General features: G+C 72.7%; 2 protein-coding genes across 2 annotated transcripts; one reads left to right on the forward strand and one right to left on the reverse strand.

Annotated features, from left to right (window-relative positions):
• The first annotated feature begins 1,699 nt into the window (after window positions 1-1,699).
• Window positions 1,700-5,994, forward strand: RBMS2 (RNA binding motif single stranded interacting protein 2). The gene is given in 13 exon segments (XM_059832796.1): window positions 1,700-1,765; window positions 3,266-3,414; window positions 3,531-3,589; window positions 3,667-3,758; window positions 3,796-4,019; window positions 4,183-4,262; window positions 4,335-4,444; window positions 4,560-4,606; window positions 4,682-4,787; window positions 4,899-4,946; window positions 5,571-5,678; window positions 5,757-5,834; window positions 5,914-5,994. Coding segments are annotated over 13 exon segments (1,248 nt in total).
• Window positions 5,995-9,675: 3,681 nt separating this feature from the next.
• On the reverse strand, window positions 9,676-23,348 carry BAZ2A (bromodomain adjacent to zinc finger domain 2A). Its single transcript, XM_059832794.1, has 29 exons — window positions 23,336-23,348; window positions 19,785-19,922; window positions 18,645-19,238; window positions 18,002-18,187; window positions 17,198-17,401; window positions 16,599-16,808; window positions 16,460-16,520; window positions 16,273-16,381; window positions 15,998-16,099; window positions 15,710-15,920; window positions 15,534-15,595; window positions 15,353-15,418; window positions 15,080-15,271; window positions 14,736-14,990; window positions 14,088-14,302; window positions 13,859-13,933; window positions 13,423-13,585; window positions 13,249-13,308; window positions 13,031-13,166; window positions 12,372-12,946; window positions 11,822-12,047; window positions 11,577-11,732; window positions 11,339-11,502; window positions 10,964-11,247; window positions 10,756-10,888; window positions 10,495-10,641; window positions 10,186-10,412; window positions 9,961-10,104; window positions 9,676-9,874 (listed from the first exon to the last, which is right to left on the reverse strand). The coding sequence occupies exons 2-29, from the start codon at window positions 19,918-19,920 to the stop codon at window positions 9,706-9,708; spliced, it is 5,262 nt and encodes a 1,753-aa protein (XP_059688777.1). The 5' UTR covers window positions 19,921-19,922; window positions 23,336-23,348; the 3' UTR covers window positions 9,676-9,705.
• Window positions 23,349-24,264: the final 916 nt, after the last annotated feature.

Consider the following 24,264-nt stretch of genomic DNA (forward strand, 5'->3'; position numbering starts at 1 on the left):
CGGGAGCGGGCAGGGGGTGCCTCTCTGCCCCTGCCCGCACGGAGCAGGGCACCGGCATCCCTGCCAGCTCAGCAGCCCAGCCTCGCACGTGGCGTGAGTCAGCGCGGTGGGTGCCGAAGGGCCTGGCTCAGCACGGGGCACGCGGGGGCCCCAGCCCTGCTGACGCCCTGCAAAGAGCCAGAACAATCCGCGCCAAGGGCTGCCACAAAGGGGCCAGGCCGGCGCTGCGGGGACACGCGGACGGACGCACGGACACCGAGCGGGGCCACGTGGTCCCTGTGCCCTGGCAGACGGGGCCGGCTGGGGGGTAGGACGTGGGGGCAAAGTGGGGCAGCGGCAGCCCCCCCAGCCCCTTCGCTCCCCGCACCATCCCGGCGCCCCGGCTGAGCTCATGCCAGGCCAGGCACTGCTAGGCCGGGACCCCGGGTCCTGTCCCCAGACGGGCTGGGGGGGGACCCCTGTCCTGCCACACAAACCCCTGTGGGACCCTGCGTCCTGCCCCTGACAGAACACCCCGGGGATGCTAGATCCCCCCCACAGACCCTGCGGGGACCCCCAGGTCTGCCCCTGCCCCACAGGGCCCTCATCCTGCCCCACAGACTCCGCCAGGAGCCCCCAGGATCCCCCATTCTGCCCCACACCCCCCCCAGGTGCCCCCAGGCCCCCTAGGATCCCCCATTCTGCCCCACAGACCCCCTCAGGAGGCCCAGGTGCCCTGCAGGTCCCCCTTTCCTGAGCCCCCCGCCCCGTCCTGCTCCCCTTTCACATCACCCCACCGTGTGTGTGAGGGGGGGGGAACGCGAGGCGCCAAGATGGCGGCCCCCTGCCCGCCTTCAGCCGCGGGGCGGAGACAGCCGGAGTCACGCGGCGGGGGAGGGAGGTGCCAAGATGGCGGCCCCGCCCGACGGGCAGGCGGCGGCGGGTGGGTGGGCACGTGACCGGCTGCTCCAAAATGGCCGCGCCCATGGTGCGGGCGGCGCGGGGCGGGGCGGTCGCCCCGCCGAGGGGTAATGGCGGCGGGGGCGGGGCTTCGCGGCCTTAAAGGAGCCGCGCGCCACGGGCCCGCGCTTAAAGAGGCCGCGCGTTACGGCCCGGGGCGCTCCGGCCGCCGCGGTGCTGAGCCGTCCCGTCCCGTCCCGTCCCGTCCCGTCCCGTCCCGTCCCGTCCCCGGGCGGGCAGTGACACCCCCGTGGCGGGGGCCCCTGCGCGGCTCCCAGCCCCCGGTGTGCAGCCCCCGCGGCGCCATCGCTGTCCCGGGCGCTCGAGGCCGAGCGAACCCGCGGTTGAGGCCGGGTGCGGCGGGGGCGCAGGCCCCGGCACGGCGGACGGGCCCGGCGGGAGCCAGGGGCAGGAGGGTCCCCCGGTGCCACCCCCCCCCCCACGGCCGGGGCGCTAGCGTCCAGCGGGGACCGGGGCCACGGGGCGGGGGGGTGTCCCTCCCTGCAGCGGGGCGAGGGGCAGCGCCGGGGGGGGGCCCACCCGCGGGTGCGGGGCGCGCCGCGCCCCCCCGTGCCCGGGGAGCCGCCGGCCCCACGGCCAGGCCCCTCGCGGGGCGCCCCACGGGGCGCTCGGGGCCGCCCCCGGCGTTAGGGCCCGGCCCGCGCGGTGCCAGCCCAGATTCCAGGCTGGCTCCCGGGCGTGACGTCAGGCGCGGGCCCGCCTGGCTCCCGGCCCGCCCCGGCCCCTCGCGCTCGGGAAAATGCTGCTCTCGGTGCCGCCGCGCTCCGGCCTCCCCGCCTTCGCCTACAACAAGAGCAGCAAGAAGGTAGGGGGGCCCCCGCCCGCCCCCCGGGCCCCCCCCGGGCCGCCCGCCCGCCCCCCGGGCCCCCCCCGGGCCGCCCGCCCGCCGCCGGGCCCGGCCCTTGGCTGCGGCGGGGCCGCGGGCAGCGGGACCCCCGGCCCGGGGCGCTCCCCCCCCCCCCGTCCCCGGTACCCGCCGCGGCGGGGGCCGCGCCACGGGGCGAGCGCTGGCGGGGGCGGGGGGGGCCCCGCCGTGGCGGCCGCCGAGCGCTCCCCGGGGTCGGGGGGGGCACAGGCATGGCGGGGCCGTGCTCCCCCCCCCGGGTGGGGGCAGGCCCGGAGCTGGGGGGGGGCTGGCGCAGAGACGGGGGGAGAGCAGGGCGGGGGGGGACGGGGGCCTCAGCAGGCCTGGGGGGTGGGGGGGGGGGCCGCGGGACACCTGGGGGCAGCCCCCGCCGGGGCGGGGGTCGGGGAGGGACGCCCCGGTGAGCCACGGCCCCCCCCGCCCTGGCCTGGGGGGGGGCCGCCTGCGCACCCACCCCGTGCCTCAGTTTCCCTCCCTGGGGGGGCTGCAGTCGCCCCACGCGTTGGCCACAGACACAGCAGAGAGCCCGGGGCGGGGGGGTCGGCCCAGCCGGGGGCTACGTGGCCCCACCCGGGGCGGGACGGCCCCCACAGACACCTGTCCACGCTTGCACACGCGTGTGCAAGACGCACACGCCTGCCCTGCACCAGCAGGGACCGTGCCCCCGCCACGGGGTGAGAGCCCCGCAGGGCCTGGGCAGCCTTTCACACGTGTGCTCCCTCCGCACACACGCATCAGCCCCGGGACACGCTTGCACACGCATGGGGGGCACCGCGCACACACGTGAACCGTGCCCGCTTGTGTGCAGACCCACACGCGTGTGCGTTTACATGCGTGTGCACCCCCACACACATGTGCACCTACATGCGTGTGCACGGCCGTGCTCACTTGTGCTGGGGGGTCCCCAGGGGTGTCTGTGGGTCCCGCCCCGAGGACCCCATGCAGACCCCCAGCCCCGTCCCTGGGGTGCGGGGGGGTGTTGGGGTCACCCCCGTCCCCAGCACCCCCTGGCCGGGACCCAGGGGTGGACACCAGAGCCTGGACCTGCGGGGCCACGGGGCTGGGGAGCCGGGGGGACGTGGGGCCGCCCTGGGGACGGGGGGACCCGAGGAGGGGGACAGGGACCTGGGGGGGCTGGGGCACGGGGGCGGCCGCGGGCGATTCATTTTTTCACGTTGACATCAGGCCCGGAGGTTTCCCAGCCGGCGCCGCCTCCGGCCACCGGCCAGGGGGCCCCGGGGATGGGCGCTGGCCCCGGGGCCGTGTCGGGCCGGGGGGGTCCCGTGGCCGGGGGTCCCCCCGGGACGGGCAGGATCCGGCTCTGGGTCCTGCCGGGGGCTTCGGCTGCCCTCGCTGCACCCGCAGGCGGGTCCCCTGGGGGACCGGGATCTGGGGGGGCTGCAGCAAAAGCCGCGGTGGGCGCTGACCCCTGCCCCCCAGCAGCCCTATGTGCCGCCGGCGCAGCCGCTGGGCCCCCCCAGCCCCAGCCCTGCCGGGGGGGGCACGGACCAGCTCAGCAAGACCAACCTCTACATCCGGGGGCTGCACCCCGGCACCACGGACCAGGACCTCGTCAAGCTCTGCCAGCCGTGAGTGGGGCCGGGACCCCCCCGGGGGCTGGGGTCCCCGCTGCCCCCAGCCCAGGGCCCCCCCGCGGTGGGTGCTGGGGGCCCTGCCGGGCACTGACCCCCTCTCTTCCCCCCAGGTACGGGAAGATCGTCTCCACCAAAGCCATCCTGGACAAGACGACCAACAAGTGCAAAGGTTGGGGGGCGGCTGCGGGGCCGGGTGGGGGGGCCGGGGACTCTGGGGGCCCCTCTCACCGCTGCCCACCCCCCCAGGCTACGGCTTCGTTGACTTCGACAGCCCCACAGCGGCCCAGAAGGCCGTGACAGCGCTCAAGGCCAGCGGGGTGCAGGCGCAGATGGCCAAGGTACGACACGGCCCCTCGGGGCCCCCCCGACACCCAGAGCCCCCCCCCCCCGACCCCCGCCGGGTGCCGCAGGGCCCATCCGGCCCCCTGACCCCCCCCACAGCAACAGGAGCAGGACCCCACCAACCTCTACATCTCGAACCTGCCGCTGGGGGTGGACGAGCAGGAGCTGGAGGCGCTGCTGAAGCCCTTCGGGCAGGTGGTCTCCACCCGCATCCTGCGGGACCCCCACGGGGCCAGCCGCGGCGTGGGCTTCGCACGGTACGGGGGGGCGGGGGGCAACGCATGGGGCTGGGGGGGGGCCCAGGAGGACAGGGGGGTGCTTGGAGCTGCACAGAGCTGGGGGGGGGGGGGGGCTGCATGGGGCTGGGGCCGGCCGGGAGGGGCCCGTGCGTGGCCCCCGCCCCAGCCCTGCTCCCCCCAGGATGGAGTCCACGGAGAAGTGCGAGGCCGTCATCACCCACTTCAACGGGAAGTACATCAAGATGCCCCCGGGGGTGCCAGGTGGGCTGGGGGGGCCGGAGGGGCTGGGGGGGCCGGGGCACGGCTGACAGCACTGACGGCCCCTCTCTGCAGCCCCCCCAGACCCGCTGCTCTGCAAGTTTGCGGACGGGGGGCAGAAGAAGCGGCAGAGCCAGAGCAAGTTCGTGCCCAACGGGAGAGCCTGGGCCCGGGACAGCGATGCGGTGAGAGGGGGCCGGGGGGGCGGAGGGGGGGCATGGGGAGGGGGTCCTGCTGGGGGGGCAGACCCCACAGCTGCTGGGGGGCCACGGGGCCGCGCTGACCCTTTTGTCCCCCCAGGGCACTGTGACCTTGGCCTACGACCCTGCGACAGCGCTGCAGAACGGGTGGGTGCCCCGGGGCCCCCCAGGCCCTGCCAGGGCGGGGGCTGCCGGCGGTGGCGTCCCCCCGCCCCTGACCCCCCCACCCCACAGGTTCTACCCGGCGCCCTACGGGCTGGCCCCCAGCCGGATGATCGCCCCCACGGCCCTGGCCCCCTACCTGCCCTCCCCCGTCTCCTCCTACCAGGTATGGGGGTGTGGGGCTGGGGGGTCCCGGGGGCGGGGGGGGGGGGTCCCCGTGGGGTGGGGGCGGTGCTCGGGGGAGCCCCCACCCGTGCCCACCCGTCCGCTGCCGCAGGTCCACGGCCCCGCCTGGATGCACCAGTCCTACCTCGTGCAGCCCACGGTGAGCAGCGGCGGAGGGGGTGCGGGAGCCCCACCCACTGCCCCGCCCACACCTGCCACGCCCTGACAGCATCCCTGGCCCCACCCCACCCTCCTTAGCCATGCTGCGCCCACTCTGGGCATGCCCCGCCCATTGTTGCCATGGCCCCACCCGATTTTGGCATGCCCCGCCCACTGTGGCCACAGCCCCTCCCACTTTGGGCGTGCTCTGCCCGCTGTGGCCATGGCTCCACCTCTTTCAGGCATGACCCGCCCATTGTGGCCACAGCCCCGCCCATTGTGGCCACAGCCCCGCCCATTGTGGCCACAGCCCCGCCCCATGGCCCCACCCTGCCCCACCCCCTGGGTCTCCCTGGGCCCTGACCCACGACCCCACCCCACGGCCCCACAGCCCCGTGGCCCCAGTGCCCCGTGCCCTGCATGTCCCCCCTGTCCCCCCCTGCCACGGAGCCCTTGTCCCTGCGTGTCCCCTCCGCCCCCCCCAGACCTGGGTCCCCACAGCCCTGGGGGCCCAGTGTCCCCGTGTGTCCCCATGTGTCCCCTGTCCCCCCCTGTCCCGGCCCCCTGTTCCCCCCATCCCTGTGCGTCCCCACATCCCCGTCCCCGGGCTGACGGAGCCACGCAGGGCGCGGTGCTGGCCCCCGCTGTGGACCACGCCGTCCCCCTCCAGCCCTCCGTGGTGGCTCCCCTGGCCCAGCAGCTCGGCCACCTCTCGCTGGGCAGCGCCGGCACGGTAAGACCCCCCCCCGCCCCTCTCCCGGCACCCCCTGACACCTTCCACCCCCCCCACTGATGCCACCGCTCTCCCCAGTACGTGCCCGCTGCCACCGCTGTCCCCGGAGCCTTCATCCCGCCGTACCCGCCGGTGCCACCCGCCCTCCCGCTGGAGGTGAGTGCTGGGGGCCGGGGGGGTGCAGGGGGGGTGCAGGGGGTTTGGGGGCCCAGGCTCCGCTAACGCCTCCCCGCAGGACGGCAGCGCCGCCCCGAGCCACGGCCCCATCGAGTCGCCGTCCGAGCCCGGCGCCTTCCCCTACCCCTACCCCAAGTAGCGGCGGGGGGGGCCGGCCCGAGGGACCCTGCACCCGCCGGCTGCCGGGAGGGGCTGGGCCGGGACCCCCGCCCGGCGCTGCCCCCCAGCCCTGCTGCTGCCGCCACCTCGGGAAGGACCTGCGCCCCGGCTGGGGGTCCCGGAGCCCGGGGGGGACCAGTGCTGGGGGTCCCGCTGCTCCCGCGGCCTCTCACTGCCCCCCGGCCGGGCAGCCCCCCCTCGGAGGGCTTTTCTTCCTCCCGCATTTTCTAAAAAACTAAAAGAAAAAAAAAAAAAAGGAAAAGACAACGAACGCCGCCCCGGGGGGGCCGGGGGTCCCCAGCTGCCCCCTCGTGCTTCCAGGGCCCGCGGCCCCGCCAGCCCCCCCCAGCCGCGGTGCCCCCCGTGCCTTCTGCTGCCCGGTCCGGCCGGTGGCCCCGGCTCAGGGACCGGGGTGGGGGGTGATGGTGGACACCCCCCCCCCCCCGCAATGGGGTCCAGTCTCTGGGCACCAGCCCCCCCGCAGGGCCGGGGGTGCTGCCCCCCCCCCCACCGCAGCCATTCCTGCCCCCGTGGGCACGGGCCGGGGCTCTGCATGCTGCCCCCGCCCCAGCCCGGGGGGGCAGGACAAGTGCAATAACCCCCCCACCCCGCTTCCACGGGCGACGGGCGCCCCGAGGGTCAACCAGGCACTTTAGAGTCCCCGCACCCGGGGGTGCCGCGGCCCCCCCCTGCGCTGCCCCCCCCGCGCAGCGACAATCAGGGGGTCCCGCGGGGGCGGCTCTTGCAACCAAAGATTGAGGGAGTTGCAGGGGGGGCTGAGCTGCCCCGGCCCCCCCCCCCCCCCCCCCCCGGCTTCGCAACCCCACGCCGTGGGTCTGTCCGTCCATCCTTCTGTCCCTCCCCGCGGAGGGGGGGGGCAGTCTCCCCACTTGCTTCCAGCTCTGGGGCCGGCCATGGCCCCCCCACGCCAGCTCTGCCCAGGGCCTCCCGGTTCTTCCAGCCCCCCCAGCACAGCGGAGTCCCCAGCCCCCCCGGGGCAGCGGGGCCCCTCGGTTTCCCCACAGGGCCGAGGGCCCCCCCCGGGGCAGCGGGGACCCCCTGCCACACATCTACCTCACCCCACAGCTCGGTGCGTGCTCAGCCCAGGCCTGGGGGGGGGCAGGGGGCTGCGGCCCTTCGCCCCCCCCGCCTGGGGTGACGCCACCCCCCAGGTTTCCAGCCATCACCCACCTGTCCCGTTGCTGCTACTGCCCGGCCCCCCCCCCGGGCACAGCCCCTTTGGTCGGGGGGCATGGGCCCCCCCCAAGGAAGGAACCAAAGAGGGAGACCCGCAGACAGCCCCCGCGGGGGCTGGGGGGTGCTGGGACCCCCACACCAAGCCCCTGCCCCACTGCTGGGGGGGGGCTGGGTGTTGGGGTCCCGCCAACCCTGGGGGGCCTGAGCTGCAGAGGAGAAGCCGAGGCCCCCCCGGCCCCCTCCTGCCCCCCCTTTAATTTATACGTAGCGCATTTTGTACAGGTTTTTAAGTTGCTTTTTTTTAAAATCTCGAGAGGTTTCTAGTTTTGTATTTCTTCCTCCTGCTTCCGCGCTCGGCCCCCCCCGACAGCTCCCCCCTTCGAGGTTTTTTTGGTTTTGTTTTTAAATAAAAAGGCAAGAAAAGCAAATGCCTCTGTCGTGTGGGGGAGAGGGAGGGTGGGGGGATCCTCACAGCCCCCCCGCAGCTCAGGGGCCCCCGGAGCATCCCCCCTCAGCTCAGGGGCCCCTGCAGCCCCCCATCGCCTGGGCGCCCCCGCAGCCCCCCCACAGCCCCCCGCTCCCACAGAGCGCTCAGACCAACGTGTGTCTATCAAACGTGAGTTGTTTATTCTCGAACGCGACACGCGGGGTCCTACAGCTCGTGGGGACATCAACAGGCAACGGAGAGGAGGGCCAGAGGCTGCCTTTCCTCCTTTAAACCTTATTAAAAATGAGATTGGTCCTAAAAATATAGAAAGAAATAAATTTAAATTCACAAAACCTGTACATTATCAAAAAGTCACTAAAACGACACGGCTGGTTATAGAAAAGGCGGCCGGCGGGCTGGAAGGAGCCGCAGCCGGGGGGGACTCAATGCTCCCGGCGACGCCGCAGCCCCCAGCCGGGGGGCACTGAGGCTGGGGGGGGCCAAAGAGAAACAGGCCCGGACCCCCCCGCCCCGGACCCGGCGGGGGCTGCGGGGGGCGGGCGCCGGCCGTGGTGGTGGGGGGGGCGTTTGGGGGTGCAGGGGTAGAGGGGTGTCAAACCAGGGGGGGCTGGGGGGGAAACTTCAACTGAACGAACACGAGAACGATACGGAGACTCCCGAAAACTTTCCCACGACGGAAAAAAACCTGACGGATCTGAAACATTACTAAAAAACAAACCACAAAAAAAGTTTGTTACAGCGCAGTTATTTAGATAAAATATAAATATTTATGCGTAATATAAAGTCAGTTCAAATAGACTTCAAATCCACCTCTTATTTCAAAGCAAAAAAATAAAATAAAATAAAAAGTTTCTGAGGTTATCTGATAGAAAAAAGGCTACTTTGAGAGACGGGGGGGGCGGGGGGCGCGGCCGGGGCCCCTCCTGCCCAGGTAGGTGAGTTGTTTTCAGTGCTCTGTGGGACCGGGGGGGGACGCGCCCGGGCCCCCCCACAGCCCCGCCGGCCGCCGAACCCCCAGAGCGAGTACCCGTAATATCCTGGCCGGGGGGGCTGGGGGGGCCCTGGCCCCCTCCGCGGCCACCCACTGCGTGGGGGAGACCCAGGGGCGGGGGGGGACCCCCGCCCCAGCTCGGGCCCCGCCGGCTGGAGGGGCCCCCTCCCCACCCAGTGCAACCCCCCCCACCCCTGCAGGGGTCTTGGGGGGCAAACACCCGCCCGAGGCTTCAAGTCCATGTTGGGGGGGCGGCGGGGGGCCGGGCCCCCCCCGGGCCTGCAATAGCATCCCTGAGGGATCCCAGTCGGGGGCGTGGGGGCGGCCGGGACCCCGAACCGGCCCCGGGGGTCCTCGTGCCGGGGAGGGGGGGCGGACTCTTCCTGAGACATGGAGGCAGGGAAAGGGGCGCCGGGGCCCCCCCGCCCTCCCCAGTTTGGTCCCTGGAGCCAGGTGGGGAGGGGCCGGCGCCCACCCCGGCCGTGGGCAGGGGGTCCGAGGGCAGCGGGGGCTGCACCGGGGGCCCCCCATCCCCGTAAAGTGTCTGCGCGGGCGGGGGGTCCCGGCCGGGGCGGGGGGGGCTAAGTCCACTTTACTGGCCGTTAATGCATGTAGACGCTGCACAGGAGTGCTCGGACACATTCACTACGAACTATTGCTATTATTAAATATTCCCAGCGGGGAGGATTCGCTTCCCTCGTTTGTCGGGGGGGGCGGGGGGGAGGTGGTCGGGGGGGCTGCTTCTGTTCTTAATCAGAAAATAAAATTAAAAGAAAGAAAGAAAAAAACACCTCTTTTTTTTTTCTTTTTGGCTTACACAGTCTGTGAGTTTGTGGTGCTGAGGGGGGGGGAAAGGGCGGTCGGGGCAGGGGGGGTGTCCGGGCAGCGGGAAGGGGCCGCGGGCACCCGCCGTGGGGCGGGAGCCCGTTCGCGCCGGCCGGGGGGGCCCCCCGCGCGGGATCAGCAGGCAGCGAGATCAGCTCCAGAGGAGTCAGTTCTTGGGGGGCGCGGGGGGGGACCCCAGCCCCGGCCGGGCGTGCACCGGCCCGCCCCGCTCACGGGTTAGTAGCGTGTTTTCCCTGATAAAACTCCTCCCACCGGCTCTCGAAGAACTTGCGCATGGCGTGCCCGGCCTTGCCCACGTCCGAGTCGTCCTCGTTGAAGGTCTGGCAGTTGTCGAACACCAGCATGGCGTCGGCCGCAAACTCCTCCGAGCTCGAGTACCTGCGGGCAGGAGGGGGGGTCGGTGCTGACCGGGGACCCCCGTCCCCAGGAGGAACCCCCCCATCCCGACCGGGACGCCCGCTCACCCGCCCTGCAGCAGCCGCGTGCGCATGGTGGCGAAGTCCATAGGGTTCTTGATGATCTTGCGGTAGCCGGGGACCAGGCGGGGGTTGACGGGCTCCAGGAAGGGCCAGGCGTCCTCGTGCGACTCCATCTCCATCAGGATTATCCTGGGGGGGAGCAGCGGGGTCAAGGGGAGCCCCTGGGGATGCAGCCCCGGCCCCCCCACTACGTCCCCCGGCTCCACTCACTCGCAGAACGTCAGGTCGCTGGGCTGGCCCCGCAGCGTTGCGCCCCTCCGCTTGGCGGGGGACAGCCCCTCGCCTGCGTAGCGGGGCATGGGCAGCCCCTCGCGGCGGCGCGAGGCCGGCCGGCGCCGCGGGCTCTCCTCCTCCTCCGTGAGGTTCCCCCCGAAGAGACGCCCCCTTTTCCGCTTCTTGCCTCGCCGGGGTGAGACGGGATCCCGGTACTCCCCTGCCTGCAGGGAGGGGATGGGGGTCACTGCCGGAGCCCAGGGTCAGCACCGGCCCCGGTGGGTGGGGGGCTGCCCCACGACCTACCCGGGAGACGCAGACAGAGCAGAACCAGTCGCCCTCAGGCACCTCCGTCATCTTGGGCCGGTGGCAGTAGAGGTGGCAGCCGCGGTCGCAGCCGTCACACAGCAGCAGGTGCTCGTCGTCATCCCCGCGCCGGCACACCAGGCAGGTCTGTGGGGAGGGGGGCTCAGCTGCGCCGGCGTGGGGACCCCCACCACCCCAGGGTGCCCGGCCCTGGCAGGCGGCTCTGGCCCTCCCACCCAGCGGCGCGGCGCGGGCTCTCACCACTCTGTTGACCGACTTCTCCCAGGCGATGGACTTCTCCAGCTGGTAGATGCAGAGGGAGACCTGGGCTGCGCTGCGGCACCGCTCCAGCGTCTGCCGCCACGTCCGGACCCGGGGCGTGATCTCGTAGGCTCTGCGGCAGGGAGATAGTGCTCAGCTGGCGCCGCTCGCGTCCCGGCGGCGCAGCCAGGGGGGGCGGGGGGCTCACATCTCGGTGGGGCCCAGGCTCAGCTCCTCGGGGCTGCTCAGCACGGCCTTCTCCACCACCACCTCGTGCAGGGGCCAGAGCGGCTCCTTCAGGTAGCGCCGCTCCACGTTCTGCTCCAGCGCCGCCAGCCGCAGCACCGCCAGGTCCAGGGGGTTGGTGCGCTCCCGGCACAGCGGCAGCCCGTCCCGCCGGCTCCGGACGGTGATGTCTTCCAGGGGCTCCACCTTGTGCTCACAGTACTGCAGGTCGTCCCGCGTGGAGTCGGGGCTGGGGCACGTCCAGCCCTGCGGGAGAGATGGGCTCAGGGCGGGCACCCCCAGCTGAAGCCACAGCACCGCAGCGCCCGGCCACCACAGCGCTTGGCCCAGCACCTACCCGGATCTGCAGGTCTGCCATCAGCACACGCTGCTCCAGCTCCTCCACCCACTGCAGGACGGAGAGGTCGGTCTCGTAGGCTCTCTCCATCACCGACCACTGGGCCAGGGCTTCCTGAGAGATGGCGGCGCCGGCTGCCTCGGGACGCAGGTGGAAGATGGGGTCTGAGGGTGGAAAGCGGGCTCAGCGGGGGAACGGGCAGCAGCCCCCCACCCCGGCACACGCGAGCAGCCCTCACCCGTGGTGGCGCGCAGGCAGACCTCCCGCAGGAACTCCTTGTGCTTGGTGAGGTGCTTGTGCAGCGCCTTCTCTCGGATGCCCCGCGGGTGCAGCGCTCGAGCCACCGCCTCCAGCTCCTCGGGGTCCTGCAGCCACCACCAGCCGCTCTGCATCTCTGCAAGGCAGCACCGCCGTGCTCAGCACCCTGCCGGGGGCACCGGCACCCCCTGCCCCAGGGGTCCCGGGGCTGGGCTGGGCTCTCACCAGCGGGAACAGGTTGCTCCGTCAGCTGGGTCAAGTACTTCTGTTCAATCTGCTTGAAGAATTTGGTAGGGGGCCGTCCTCGGCGCTTGGGCTGCCCCGGCAGGTCCTGGAGCTTCTCCAGGCTGCCCCGGTTCCTGGGGCAGGCGCCGTGGGCCCTGGCGCCGGCGTGCACCGGCGTGGAAGCGAGCAGGGGAGCTGTGGGGTCGTCCACGGGGAGGCCGTTCAGCTAGTGGGGAGGGAGTGCGTCAGGAGGGCCAGGCCTGCACCTACTCCTTGGCCTCCGACCCTCGGGCCCCCGATCCCGCAGCCCTGTGGCTGTTTCGCTTCTCACGGGCTCAGCCTGGAGGGCTGGGGGCAGCAGAACCGAGCTCCCGGCATGCTGCCACGAGGACAGCATCCCCCAGCCCTGGGGTGGCCAGTGCCCCGGCAGAGGGTCCCACCCCGCTCCCCCCAGCCGCCCAGGTAGGTTTCCCCCCCCAGGTCCCTGCAGGCTGGGGTAGAAGTGTTACACGTAGGCCCCCGCCACTCCAGCCAGGCCCCGAGCACCTACCTGCCTGGCCGAGCCCTTGGGCAGCTCGCCGCGGGGCTGGCCACGGGGCTGCGCGGTGGCTCGCAGCGAGGGCTCGGCGGAGGAGGTAGCGAGGGGGGCTCGGTCGTCGCAGGGCATCCGGGGCAGCAGGTTGAACCAGGGCCCCCGTTTTTCCGCAGCCTCTGGGGCACTCTCCTCCTCTTGCTCCTCCTCTTCTTCCTCCATGAGGTCCGATGGGGCCTCGAGCGGCGGAAGCCCCGTGTCCCCCTTGCCGGGGCTGCTGTCCGGGGTGAGAACGGAGTCCTTGAGCAGGGACGACTGCGTCTGGCTCAGCCAGGAGAGGAAGGCGGACTGGCTGAGGTCATGCTGGCTCTGCCCCAGGGGCACCGACTCCTCCAGAACCCCATTGACAGGGGGGGGTCTGGGCCCACAGTGCTGTGTCAGCTCCTCTTTGCTCTTCCGGGGCCGGCCACGGGAGCGTGAGGCCGTGCAGGTTGTCCGGCTGGGAATGGGCACATCCACCGGCTCCTCCTTCACTGGGGAGATGTGGGGGGATGCCTTCTGCTCCGGAGACTCCTGGGGTGCCGGCTCAGACACTGCAAGCGCACGAGGAGGTGAGACTCAGGGTCCTCTCCCTACCAGGAGATTTCCGCCCCCCCAGGAGCCCCTTCCCAGCTCACCCTCTGCGCCCTCCACGAAGATGCCGCCCAGGTGGGGCAGGACCCAGTACCGCCGCCGGTACCGGTCCTGGCCCAGAGAAGCCGCCCGCAGCGTCTGCGAGGAATGAAGCAGCTTCTTGCGGAAGAACATCTGCCTCTATGGGGAGAACGCAGGGCGGTGACGGGCTCTGCAGACTTGCAGTGTGGGCTGAGCCCTCAGCTCTCCACCGCCAGCTCACCTTGGCCAGTTTCTCGATCTGCCTCTCGAGCTCAGGGACGCTGGACGCAGACGTGTCGGCCTGGGAAAGGGATGGGATCTGTCAGGGAAGTGCAGGCGGGTGGGGAAGAGACCCCCGAGGGTGGCGTCCCCACCTCTGCCCCCCCTCGAGCGGCAGACCCCGCGGCCACCCCACCTCCTCCTCCCTGCGGGATTTCCGTCCGCGGCTCTCCTCCTCCTCCTCCATCTCCAGGCCCGTCTCCTCCGTCAGGCGGGAGCTGCGCCGGCGCCGGCCGTCCTCCAGGCCCGTGATCTCCGACTCCGGACGGCCCGTCTTCTTGGCCAGGGCGACCTTCAACCTGCCGAGACACAGCAGAGACGTCCGCTGCCTGCCCCACTGCCTGCCCCCACGCGCACCCTGGCTCCCCGGCAGGCCAAGGCATGCGGTTGCACCGCAGCACCGGAAAAGTCACCCCGAGACCCCCCAGCCCCGAGGCGCAGAGGGGAAGGACGCCAGAAGCGGGACCCAGCTGCGTCTGGCGGGGCAGCCCCCTCCCAGCCATCAGGCACGCGGTGCTGCCTGCCAAGCGGGCGCAGGCAGCGGGAGCCGCAGGCAGCCCCCACCCACCCACCTGCGCAGCCGACCCTCGATGATCCACTTGTTCTTCCTGTAGTTGGACATGTTCTCCAGGGTCTTGTCGATCTCGCTGCAAGGAGACGGGGGCTGGCTGCGGCGGGCGGCTCCGCACAGCTCTCCCGGGAAGGAGAGGGGCCCACGCTGGGTGCCAACATGCCCACGCTGTGCCCGCAGGCGGGAGGGGCCGGGATCAGAGGACGCACTTGCCCCCCACCCACGCTCACTTGATGATGAGGGCGCTGCTGTTCAGCTCGTTCACCAGGAAGGCCAGGATGGCGGCTTTCTTCTCCGGCGGCAGTGCCTGGAAGGGCTTGGTCCGCAGCCCGTCGCACAGGTCCTCACCCGCCCCGTACGCCATCAGGAAGCAGCGCAGGATCTCGGAGACGGTGTCACGGTTCAGGCTGATCTCCGACACCTTTTCCCCCAGGATCTTCAGGGACTGGACAGAGGAGAGCAGAGGTTGGGGGGACCCCTCCTGCCCCACGGGGGTTTGCCAGGAGGGGAAAAAACAAGAAGGGGAGAATGCCAGCACCCCACAGATGGAAAAACCAGGACCAGGAACTTGAGGCCGAGTGGGTCTCAAGCTCAGGGGCAGCTGGGCAGAGCCAGGCAGGGCCAGGCAGGGCTGCCTGCCCACTGCGCTCCAGGCTCCCGCAGCGGGACAGATGCGGGGGCACCCCAAGGGCTGCCAGGGGCCGGGAGCCAGCTGGGCGCAGGGAGAGGGTGCAGGAGGCTGCAGCAAGAGCAGCGGCTCCCAATTCTGGGCTCCCCTGTCCCGAGCCTGCAGCAGCCAGGGCCTCGCGGGCACTGACACCCCCAACCCGGCTGGGAAAGGGGCCGGGGCAGGAGAAGGGGCCGGGGCGCAGGCTCACCTGGCAGTAGGGTGGCAGTCCGGGGTCATAGAGCGCAGCCTGCAGCAGCCGCACCAGCAGGTCCTGCACCTCGCCCGCGCTGTCGCCCACCCCCAGCAGCCCCTCCTGCAGCGCGCACAGGCTGGGCACGTCCTTGGCCGGGTCGAAGCCCAAGACCTTGCCGTAGCTCTGGAGGAACTCCACGACCGTCAGGCAGTTGGAGAAGGCGCGGCTGGGCAGGATGAGGCCCGGGATGCGGGAGAATGCTGGCAGGGGCTGCGGGGGAGGAGAAGGGGTGGTGAGGCACCGGGCAGGCCGCCAGCTCACCGGCTCAGCCCAGCCGAGTCCCCCGTGCCCCAGCCTACCTGGTGGTCCCCCAGACACATGTCCTCCGTGGGCTTCTTCATCTCCTCCAGGATGAGCTGCTGCCGCCGCCGCTCCTCCAGGCGTCGCTGGGCCAACAGGCCCTTGTCTGCTTTCCGAGCCCCCTTGCCCTTCTTCTCCTTGGGCCGCGCTTTGTCCTTGCCCTTCTCCGGTTTGCCCTTCTTCTCCTTGGCCTGAGGACAGACGCCGGGACGCGTGGGGAGAGCGGCTCCATCTCCTCCCTCTTCTCGGCCCCTTCGTACCTGCGGACTCACCTTGGACTTCTTCTTGGCCTCCTTTGCTCTAGGGGCTTTGGCCTCCTGCTTCTGCTTGCTCTTGGCCTGGAAGGGACAAGACCAGCTCAAGGACTCGGTGGCTTTCCCGCACCAGGGAAGCCCCTACCCCAGACCCAGAGGGGCCCCGGAGCCATCCCGAGCTCCACGCAGCCGCTCGTACCTTCCGCCTCATTTTCTTCTTGATCTTGCTCATTTTCAGCTTGTCCTCATCGCTGAGCACCTCTGCGAGAGCAGAGAGGGAGGATGGCGAAAGGCCGGCCGTTGGGGTCCCACCCGAGCCAGGCTGCGAGGGGCTGCACCAGCCACCCTGAGCTGGTGGGGCTGGGGAGGGGGTACCTTGGGCTTCCAGCCTCTTCAGCAGCCGTGCGTCCGTCTTGCTCAGCAAGTCGACCATCTTGACCTTGGGAGGCCGGCCCCGGCCACGCTTCGCAGCCGGCGGCTCCTTGGGCTTGGCCTTCTCGGCGTTGCGTGGTCGCCCGCGCTTGCCCGTGATGGCCTGGATGCGCGAGGGGATCTCCTCGGGGCTCAGCTTCACCCACTGCAGACCCTGCAGCACAAATCCACGTCACCTCCCGCAGCACAGCATGGTGGGGGACAGGGCGGCTCTGCTGCCCCCAGACCCACCTCCGGTGTGTCCCGCTCCTCATAGAAGTCTCCCACCGGCATGCGGGGGCTGAAGCTGAAGTGCTCGCGCCGGACGTCCTGCACCACGTTCCTGCTCAGGTACTGGGGGGAGGAGGAGCAGGAGGAGGAAGGCCGTGAGGGGGGCTCAGCGCTCTGGGCCCCGTAGCTCCCAGCAGCGTCTGTCTGCTGCAGTCGGGGGCTCTGGCAGAGCTGGGGGGCCTGCGGCGGACCAGGACCCCGGGTCATCCCCCACCCGCTCTCCCCGGGGACCATACCTTTATCACCTCTGGGAACTGCTTCATCCTCTTCCCGCAGGGCCCGTAGTACCAGGTCTCGCCCTGCCAGCGGTGGTTCCCCTTCTTGATCCGCACCTCCCGCCTCCACCTGGGCACAAGGAGCTTCAGCCCAGTGCCGTGGGGCAGCTGTGGGGCAGGACGGAGGGAGGGGGAAGGCGCCACATACCCGTGCTGCAGCGGAAAGCGCACCTCCTCCTGTGTGGCGATGCGCCGGCGGGGGACATCACCTGCGAGAGAGGGGAGGGGACGCTGGGCTTGGGGCGCGCTGGCCGGAGAGGGGCACCCGCGGGGGCTCTCAGCCTTACCTGCTGCCGAGGCGCTCAGCGGGGCGGCTTCCTCGCTCTCTCCTTCTGGCACGGCCGAAGTCTCCGGACAGCTGTCGGCAGCCACCGCCTCCTCCTCCTCCTCCTCCGCGGATGGGGCTGGGGACTCAGGCTCCAGCGGAGGGTTGAGCTCCAGGGACCCCGACTCCTCAGGCCCCTCGTGGCTGCTGCTGTTCAGGTCGACGCTGCCGTCTGCAGAGCCAAGGTCAGGGACGTCACCACCGAGCGCAGCCGCCCTCCTGCTCCGCCCATGACACCAGACAGCCCCCGCCTGTCCCGGGGGGGGACGTGGCTGCGCATCCCCTCCCCGAGCTGGCCAGGGGCACCCGCAGCATGGAGGAGCCCCCCCGCAGGGGCTCATGGCCAGAGGCAGGCGCCCGCACCGGCGCACCGTTCATCCCCCGTGGGGTCCCCGCCAGCACCCCACAGGCACGGGGTCACTGCTGTGCCTGGACACAAAGGTGCTGCGGCAGCTGCGGAGGCAGAAGGAGGGCGGCCGCCCCCCGCCAGCCGGGGGGCCAGCTGGCGGAGGGGCAAGCGGCCAGCCGGGGGGCTCCGGCTCGTCCTGGCGTGGCACATACCGTGCAGGGCAGGCGGCGAGCCGGGGCCGGCGAGCAGCGGTGCGGGCGGGGGGCCGGCGGGCAGCAGGCTGAAGGGGCCGGCGGCGTGGAGCGGGGGGCTGGTGGCACAGCGCAGGCCGGGCAGGTCGGGGGGCTCCTCCAGGGGGGACTTGTCGCTCACCAGCTGCGAGTCGTCCATCGCGTAGAGGTCCCCGGTGCCGGGGTCTGGGGGGGGGGTGAGCACCAGGACCTGGGCTGGGGGCACGCAGACCCACATCTCCTCTCCCAAGGGGCGGCCGAGCACGGTGGGTACGGGGGGGGCAGCCGGGTCCCCCCCGGCCGAAAAGGAGCCGGCAGGAGAGGGGTTAAGGGGTTTCAGCGCCCCCAGCCACGCCCCCTCCTCTGGGAAGCGGAGGAGCCCAAAATGGCCGTGGCGGTGATGTTCACCAGCGCGGAAGTTCAGGCGCTGAGTAACAGCCTCGTCACGGAGCTGGGAAGGAAGGGAGCGCGGAGGAGGCTGGCGCGGGAGGGACGCGGCAGGGACGCGGGCCCGCCCCTGCCCGCCAGTGCCTGCCCAGGGCTGCCTGCCCGCCGAGGCAGCCGGAGAAGGCCTCCACCACCACCATCACCACCGCCAGCGCCAGCGCCACCGCCCGCTGCCCGGAGGGGACCGAGAGGGGCTGGCGCTACGTCCCCGGGCACCGGCAGCAGCCAGGCCAGGGCAGCGTAGGGGATGGCCATGCCAACAGGGTGCAGGCAGCTGCCCATCCTGCCTGCCGTGGCCCCGATGCCCCCCCCAGCCCAGCGGGACAGCAGTCTCCCTACCTCTGGCCAGGGACTCGAAGGGCTCCAGGGGGTCTTCGCTGAGGATGTGAGCGTCCTCCAGCCGAGGGGCGATGGGCGACGCGTCCCCCAGGCAGCCGCTGCCTGTGCCGGGGGCCAGGATAGGCCCCTCCTGCCCGAGCGGCACCGCGCCGGGGGCAGACCCGTTGTAGCTGCAGATCTTCAGCTCTAAAGGGAACAACCGACCGAAAACAGACTCTGTGGCAGCGGGACGTGATGGTGGCCCGGCTACCCCCGCCCCGGGTATCACCCGGCATGAGCCGCCGCCATTCCCCGCACCGGCGTGGTTGGCTGCTGGGCCTCTCCACGGCACCCAGTCCTCCACCCCAACCAACCACCACCCCAGGGCTCGCGCACATGCCCACACGGGGCACCACTCTGCCGGCGGTCACGCCGTGGGCTGCGCCCGGCCCGGTTTAACGAGATCCCAACAACCAACTCCAAGTTGCAACAGGCCAAACCCCGACCGGGACACGGGGCAGGCGGGTCAGAGGGACCGGGCCTCCCCGGGGAGCACAACGCCCAACTACACCATCCCGGCTCGGGATCCAGCACCTGCCTGCCAGGGCCACGGTGCCGCAGTCCGGAGTTCTGCCCACCTGCACCAGCAGCGCCGGGATCCTACCTGGCTGCGCCTCCTCCAGCTCCATGCTGCCCACCAGCCCGCCCCCATTCTCCACGATGGTGGGGGGGATCTCTTTGGCTGTGGCGTCGGCATCTGCCTCGCCGATGCCCGGCTCCTCTGGCGGGCCCGGTGGTAGCGAGAACGGCTCTGTGCCGGAGCCCAGCATGGGGGAGGGCTGGGCGGACGTGTAGAAGCCGGCCGGCCCGTTCTGCATCAGCTCGAAGCTCTGGTCGTGGAAGGAGTCGTACAGCTCCTGCGAGTCGAAGTTCAGCCCCATGGAGCTGGGGGTGCCATTGCCCCAGAACTCCTGCCCGGCCCCCCGCAGGTTAGTGCCGTGCCCCGGGGACGCCGGCCGGGACCCCCCGGCGACACCGTTGAGCGGGAACTGTCCGAGGCCAGAGAGCTGGGGGGCGGCGGGGCTGCCGTCCTTGAGGCCACCGGCGCCAGCGGGTGGGTACGGCGTGTAGTCCCAGAGGCAGTCGTAGGCGCGGAGGGGCGGTGTGCCGGCGGGCGGCGAGCTGGGGGCGAAGGTCCCTGAAGTACTGGGGTGAGATACAGTAGAGAAGCCATTGACATTCATGCCCCCGTTCAGACCTGCGAGGGAGCCAGAGGAGAGACAGCCGGGTCAGCGGCGCTGCGGGGGCATTTCTCGACACCCTCCCTCGCGCGGAGCCAGCCAGGCCCCGCCAGCAGCAGACGAGAGGGTTTGAGGACAGAGGGACAACCTGCCCCAGCAGTCGTTGAGCCCCCTGCCCCGCCGGTGCCTGCCCACCCCAGTGCGACTGCTGCATGAGCCTGGGCAGAGCTGGGTGGTTGCAGCCCTGAGACCCCCCCGGCGCAGCTCCCCGCTCAGGGAAACCGGCCCCGCCACAGGGCTTTGCCGGTGTCGGGCTGAGCGCCGCAGGATGCCGGGGATTAGCCGAGCGCTTGGCAGGGCTGCGCTGGATCAGCTGACCGGCCAAATCCACGCAGAGACCCTGTTCCGGCATGGCCGCTTTTCTAGGCCAAGGCGATGGCGGGCATGCGACAGACCCCTGGCCCCAGCCCCACGTGTGGGGAGCTGCTGCCGGCCGTGCCGCCACGTCCCCTCTGTCCCCACGACCCCGGGCTGGGCTGTGCCGGCCTCGCGGGGGGACTTACTTTTCCCTTGAGGGGGGAAGCTGAGCGGAGAGCCGTGGGCGAAGGGGCTGTCCCCTGAGGCAGGCGTGGGTTTCGGTCCTGAGGCAGCGGGTGCGGAGGAAAGGCCAGTGAAGTTAAAATGGTTGTTTGTTTCCATTTCTGCAGAGGAGAGAAGAGGCACCAGGGTCAACGGCCGGCGGGGACTGGGGCTGCCAGCGTGGTAAGAGCCCGGCCCCGCCACCCGCCACCGGGGCCCGCAGGGAGGGTGGGGACCCACCGCTCCCACGCCGGGGCAGAGCTGCTGCCTGCGACAGGGAGCCTGGGGAAGCGCCGGGTCCCCAGGGCACGGTGAGCTCCCGACCCAGAGCTCAAGAGAAACGTGGCGGGGCTGGGGAGGGCGAGGAGCGATGGCGAAAGCCCCCCGGGACCACAGTGCCCCTCGCTGGGCCCCCAGCGCAGCAGAGACGCCGCTGCCTCTGCCGCGAGCCAGCCCAGGCCCAGCAGCCCCAGCAGGACAAGCCGCCACCTGCATGAGCACAGCTCATCACCGCGCTCCGGCATCCCCAGGGACGGCCGTCACCGAGAAACCCCACTTGCCGCACGCCCGCGCTTCTTCCCGCATTAAACTCAAGCACTCGGCTCCCTGGTGCCGCCATCCCAGGGCCTCAGCACGCTGCGAGACCGCGGGAGCTCCGGCAGGCTCCCAGCCAGCAGAGCCGTAGGGGCCGCTTCCCAGTGAAGCACTGGCCCCCCAGAGCAGCTCTGTGACCCCGCAGGGCCCCGGCACAGCCCGGCACTCCCTGGGGAACGCTGCGCTCCCGGCACAGAAACGCCTCTGCCGCGACAGCCGGTGCCCCCGCCGCAGCCGCGATCCACCCCAGCCAGAGGGGACCTGAGCAACCCCCCCCGCCAGGCACAGCTCCAGGGACGCCTCCGCGGCAGCCACCCGAGGCAGGATCCGGGCCGGCCTCGTGTCACAGCCAGGAACGAGCAGGAGCCGGAGCCGCGGAGCTGGCTCAGCACGGCCTGGGGATGGCAAGGAGCCGGCGGTGACCTTCACTGCCCAGGAGGAGCAGACGCTCCCTCCAAACCAGAGAGCCGCGAGAAGGGCTCCCAGTGGGGACTAGCCGCAGGACAGGACCCCACTGTGCCGCCGGCATGGCCGGCATCCACCCGGGGGGGTCCCGGCGCGTGGGGCGGGGGAGCAGACGGTGTGGGGGAGCCGAGGCCCTGCAAGCCCAGCAGACGAGATGGGAACCCCGGTGCTGGCAGGGACCCGCAGGGACACCCCATGGGTCTGCCGTAGCCAGCATCTCCCTGTCCTGCCATGCACGCTGAACCTGCCATCGGCAGAGGTGGCACCGGCTTCACCGACCTCTCTGGAAGGGCCAATGCCACCACACACTCAGTAGACGCAGCACTTCAGCAGCAGCTTGTGGCACAGCCCGTGTCGAAACCCAGGCGAGGATTTCATCACACCCTTGCCCATGTCAGCCCGTGCCACGGTGAGGGCCGGAGGGGCCAGGGCTGCCGAGCACTCTCCCGGCTGGCCGGGGACACTGGTGATTCATCCGCCAGAGAAACCCGTATGGGCAGTGACGCAGCTGCCACATGCACGTCGCTCCTGGACATCCCGGGGTGGCCCCGTAGCCACCCCCACCCCCAACCCGTGTGCCAGGGGCTGGTGCAGCCTGGCCCCTGCCCCGACCACAGCCGGGAGCTCCCGGACGGCACGGGAAACCGGCCGCAGGGTGACTGAAAAAAAGAAAAAGCCTTTCCGGTCCCACCCCGCGTGTGATGCGCTGGCCAGGAACGCCGCTGCCGGCTTTTGGAGGTCAGAGCAGGCGGCAAAGGGACGTGCCAGAACCGGACAGGTGGCGGCCGCAGGTCAGCGCCGCAGACTGGGATGGACTGGGCACGCGCCAGGTGCGGGGAGGGGGCCGGAGCAGAGGCGGCCATGGGGAGCGGGGCCGGGAGAGGAGCACCGCGACCGAGAGGGGAAAATAAAAACCGGGAAGGTGGGAATTAACTACAGCAAGGGCAGAGGGGCTGGGAGAGGGGAGACCAGCCGGGCGGGAGCGGCTCAACCACAGGGCCAGGCTCCGGCTGCGGCAGCACCGTCCGTGCGGCTGCAGGGAGCGGCTGCCCCAGGACAGGGACCGGGGCTGCGGCAGTGCCACACATGCCAGCTCCCCCTTGCTCTGGGGACAAACGGGGCCCAGCCCTGGTGTGGGGACACCCTGAGCCCTGCGGGTGCCGGAGCCGCCCTGGCATTGCCGGGAGCCCAGCCAGCACTGGGTGCGGTGCGGGCAGAGGCCGTCGCCTCCTGCCCAGGGCTGGGGCTCCTGCCCGTCGCGGCCCCGCTCCCCCCGCCAGGCAGCACGTGACCAAGCGCGGAGCCGCAAACTGGGCCACGGCACGTAACCGGAGCCAGCCGCGAGCGGGCGAGGCGAGGCGGGCGAGGGCCAGGGCCCCGGCCAGCCCTGGGGATGCACCGGCGGTGGGACGGGAGCCTCGGGCCTGGTGGCACCGCCGGGGTCTCACCGGCAGCGCGAAGGCGGGTGCACGGGAGCTGCTCCCCAGGGCTGATCCCCAGGCTCCCACGGGAGTGGGCAGAGCCGACGTGGCAGCGCCCGCTCGCCCCGGCGTTAAAGCCCGAACTCGGCGGTGGCAGCAGCACCCACCGGCACCCGGCCCGGCCTCACCGCACGCCCGACGGCTGCGGGTGCCAGGCGGGGACACGGGGCGCTCACAGCGGGGACTGTCCCCCGGCACCGGGGGGGGCCCGGAGCTGCGGCCCGGGGGGGGCCGTCGGTGACGTTGAGCCGGTGCCGTTCCCCGGGCAGGGAGCTGGGCCCCCCCCGGCCCGGCAGCACCGGGAGGCCCCGGGAGCGAGACGCGACCTGATTAAAAAGGACGTTTCAAAAACAACGAGACGCAACAACCGGCTGCCATTTCCCGGCCACTTCCTGCGGGGGGATGGACACGGACACGGACACGGAGGGACGCGGCCCCGGGACCGGCCCCCCGCGCCGCACCCGGCGGGGACCCCCCCGGCCCCTGCGGCAAGGACACCCCCCCCCCGCCCGCGCAGCCCCCCCCGCCGGGTCCCGCGGGGATGGGGGGGCGCCCCGCCCCCACCCGCCGCCGCAGGGGGGTCCCGGGCCGGGAAGGGGCGGGGGGACCCGAACGGGGGGGGGGGGGGGGGACCGGCCCGTGCGGGGGGCGGGCTCCGTGCTGCGTCCGGGACGGGAAAGCGGGGGGAAGCGCACCGGCCACCGGGGACGGGGGCCCGGGCTCCCCGCGGCTCCAGGCCGGGGCGGGCCCGCACGCCTCACCGGGAGGGGAGCGGGGGTCTCGCCGGGGGCCGGTAAGGGGCGGGGGGGGGCGGTGTTGCACCGGGATGCGCTGGGGGGGGGGGGGGGGGTGGGCGCCTCACCGAGGCCGGGAAAGGGGGGGAGGTCTCGCCGGGGCCGCCCCCGTCCCCCGCGCCGGGCCCCAACCGCCGCCCCCCCCCGGCCGTTAACGGCCGCCGCGGACCGCTTCCCCCGCCCCCCGCCCCGACCCCGCACCTGGCAGGCGGCGGCGCGGGCCCGGCGGGCGCCCTGGGCCCGGCTCAGGCGGCGCGGGGCGGGACGCGGCTCCGCATGGCGCGGCCCCTCCGCGCGGACCGGACCGGGCCGGGCCGGGCCGGGCCGCAGCGCACCGGGCCCGCCGCGCCGAGCGGAGCCGAGCCAGCGGCGCAGGGCAGGAAGCGCCTCGCGCCGCCGGGCGGTCCCAGCCCCGCCCCCCCGCGCGCACGTCACCGCGCCGCGGTGGCGTCACCGGGAGCGGCGCCGCGCGTCACCGGGGGCGGGCCGCGCGCCCACGTGGGAGGGGATCCCCGCCCCCGGCGGGGTCAGGGCGGGGGGAATCCCCACGCGGGGCCGCCCCCCCCCCCCCCCCCCCGCCCCGGGTCCCCCCGCTCCCCCCGGCACCGCCCCCCCGCTCCCCCTCGGCCCCCGCAGCCCCGTCCGACCCCGGAGAACGGCGGCGGCGGCGGCGCGCGCGGTAGGGGAGGCCGCGGGCCGGGACCCCGCCGGACCCGGGCGCTCCCGGTGCTCAGCGCGGCCACCGGCGCGCTCCCCCGCGGCCCCACGGGCTGCCGCGACCCCCGGCATCCCCGGTGACGTCACGCGGCAGCGGCCCGGCCGCGCTGCGCAGGGGCCGGGGGCGCCCGCGGGTACCCGGGCGAGAGGGGCTCCCGCTGCGGGGGGGCCTGTCCCGGTGCGGCCCCGGGGGAGGGGGGGGATCCCCGCCCGGTGCGGGGGCAGGGGCGGCCGGTCCGGGGCTTCCCTGCCCGGTGGAGGCTCCCGGTCCGGTGGGCAGTCCCGGTGCGGAGCCAGGGCTCCCGGTGCAGCCGGCCCGGCCCCGCGGGGGTCCCGCTGCGGCTCGCGGGGAAGGGGGGGGGATGTCCCTGTCCCCGGGGCCCGTCCCGGGCGGTGCGTACCTGGGGGCGGCG

Source organism: Gavia stellata, chromosome 36 (assembly GCF_030936135.1).
Source record: "Gavia stellata isolate bGavSte3 chromosome 36, bGavSte3.hap2, whole genome shotgun sequence".
Classification (NCBI taxonomy): domain Eukaryota; kingdom Metazoa; phylum Chordata; class Aves; order Gaviiformes; family Gaviidae; genus Gavia; species Gavia stellata.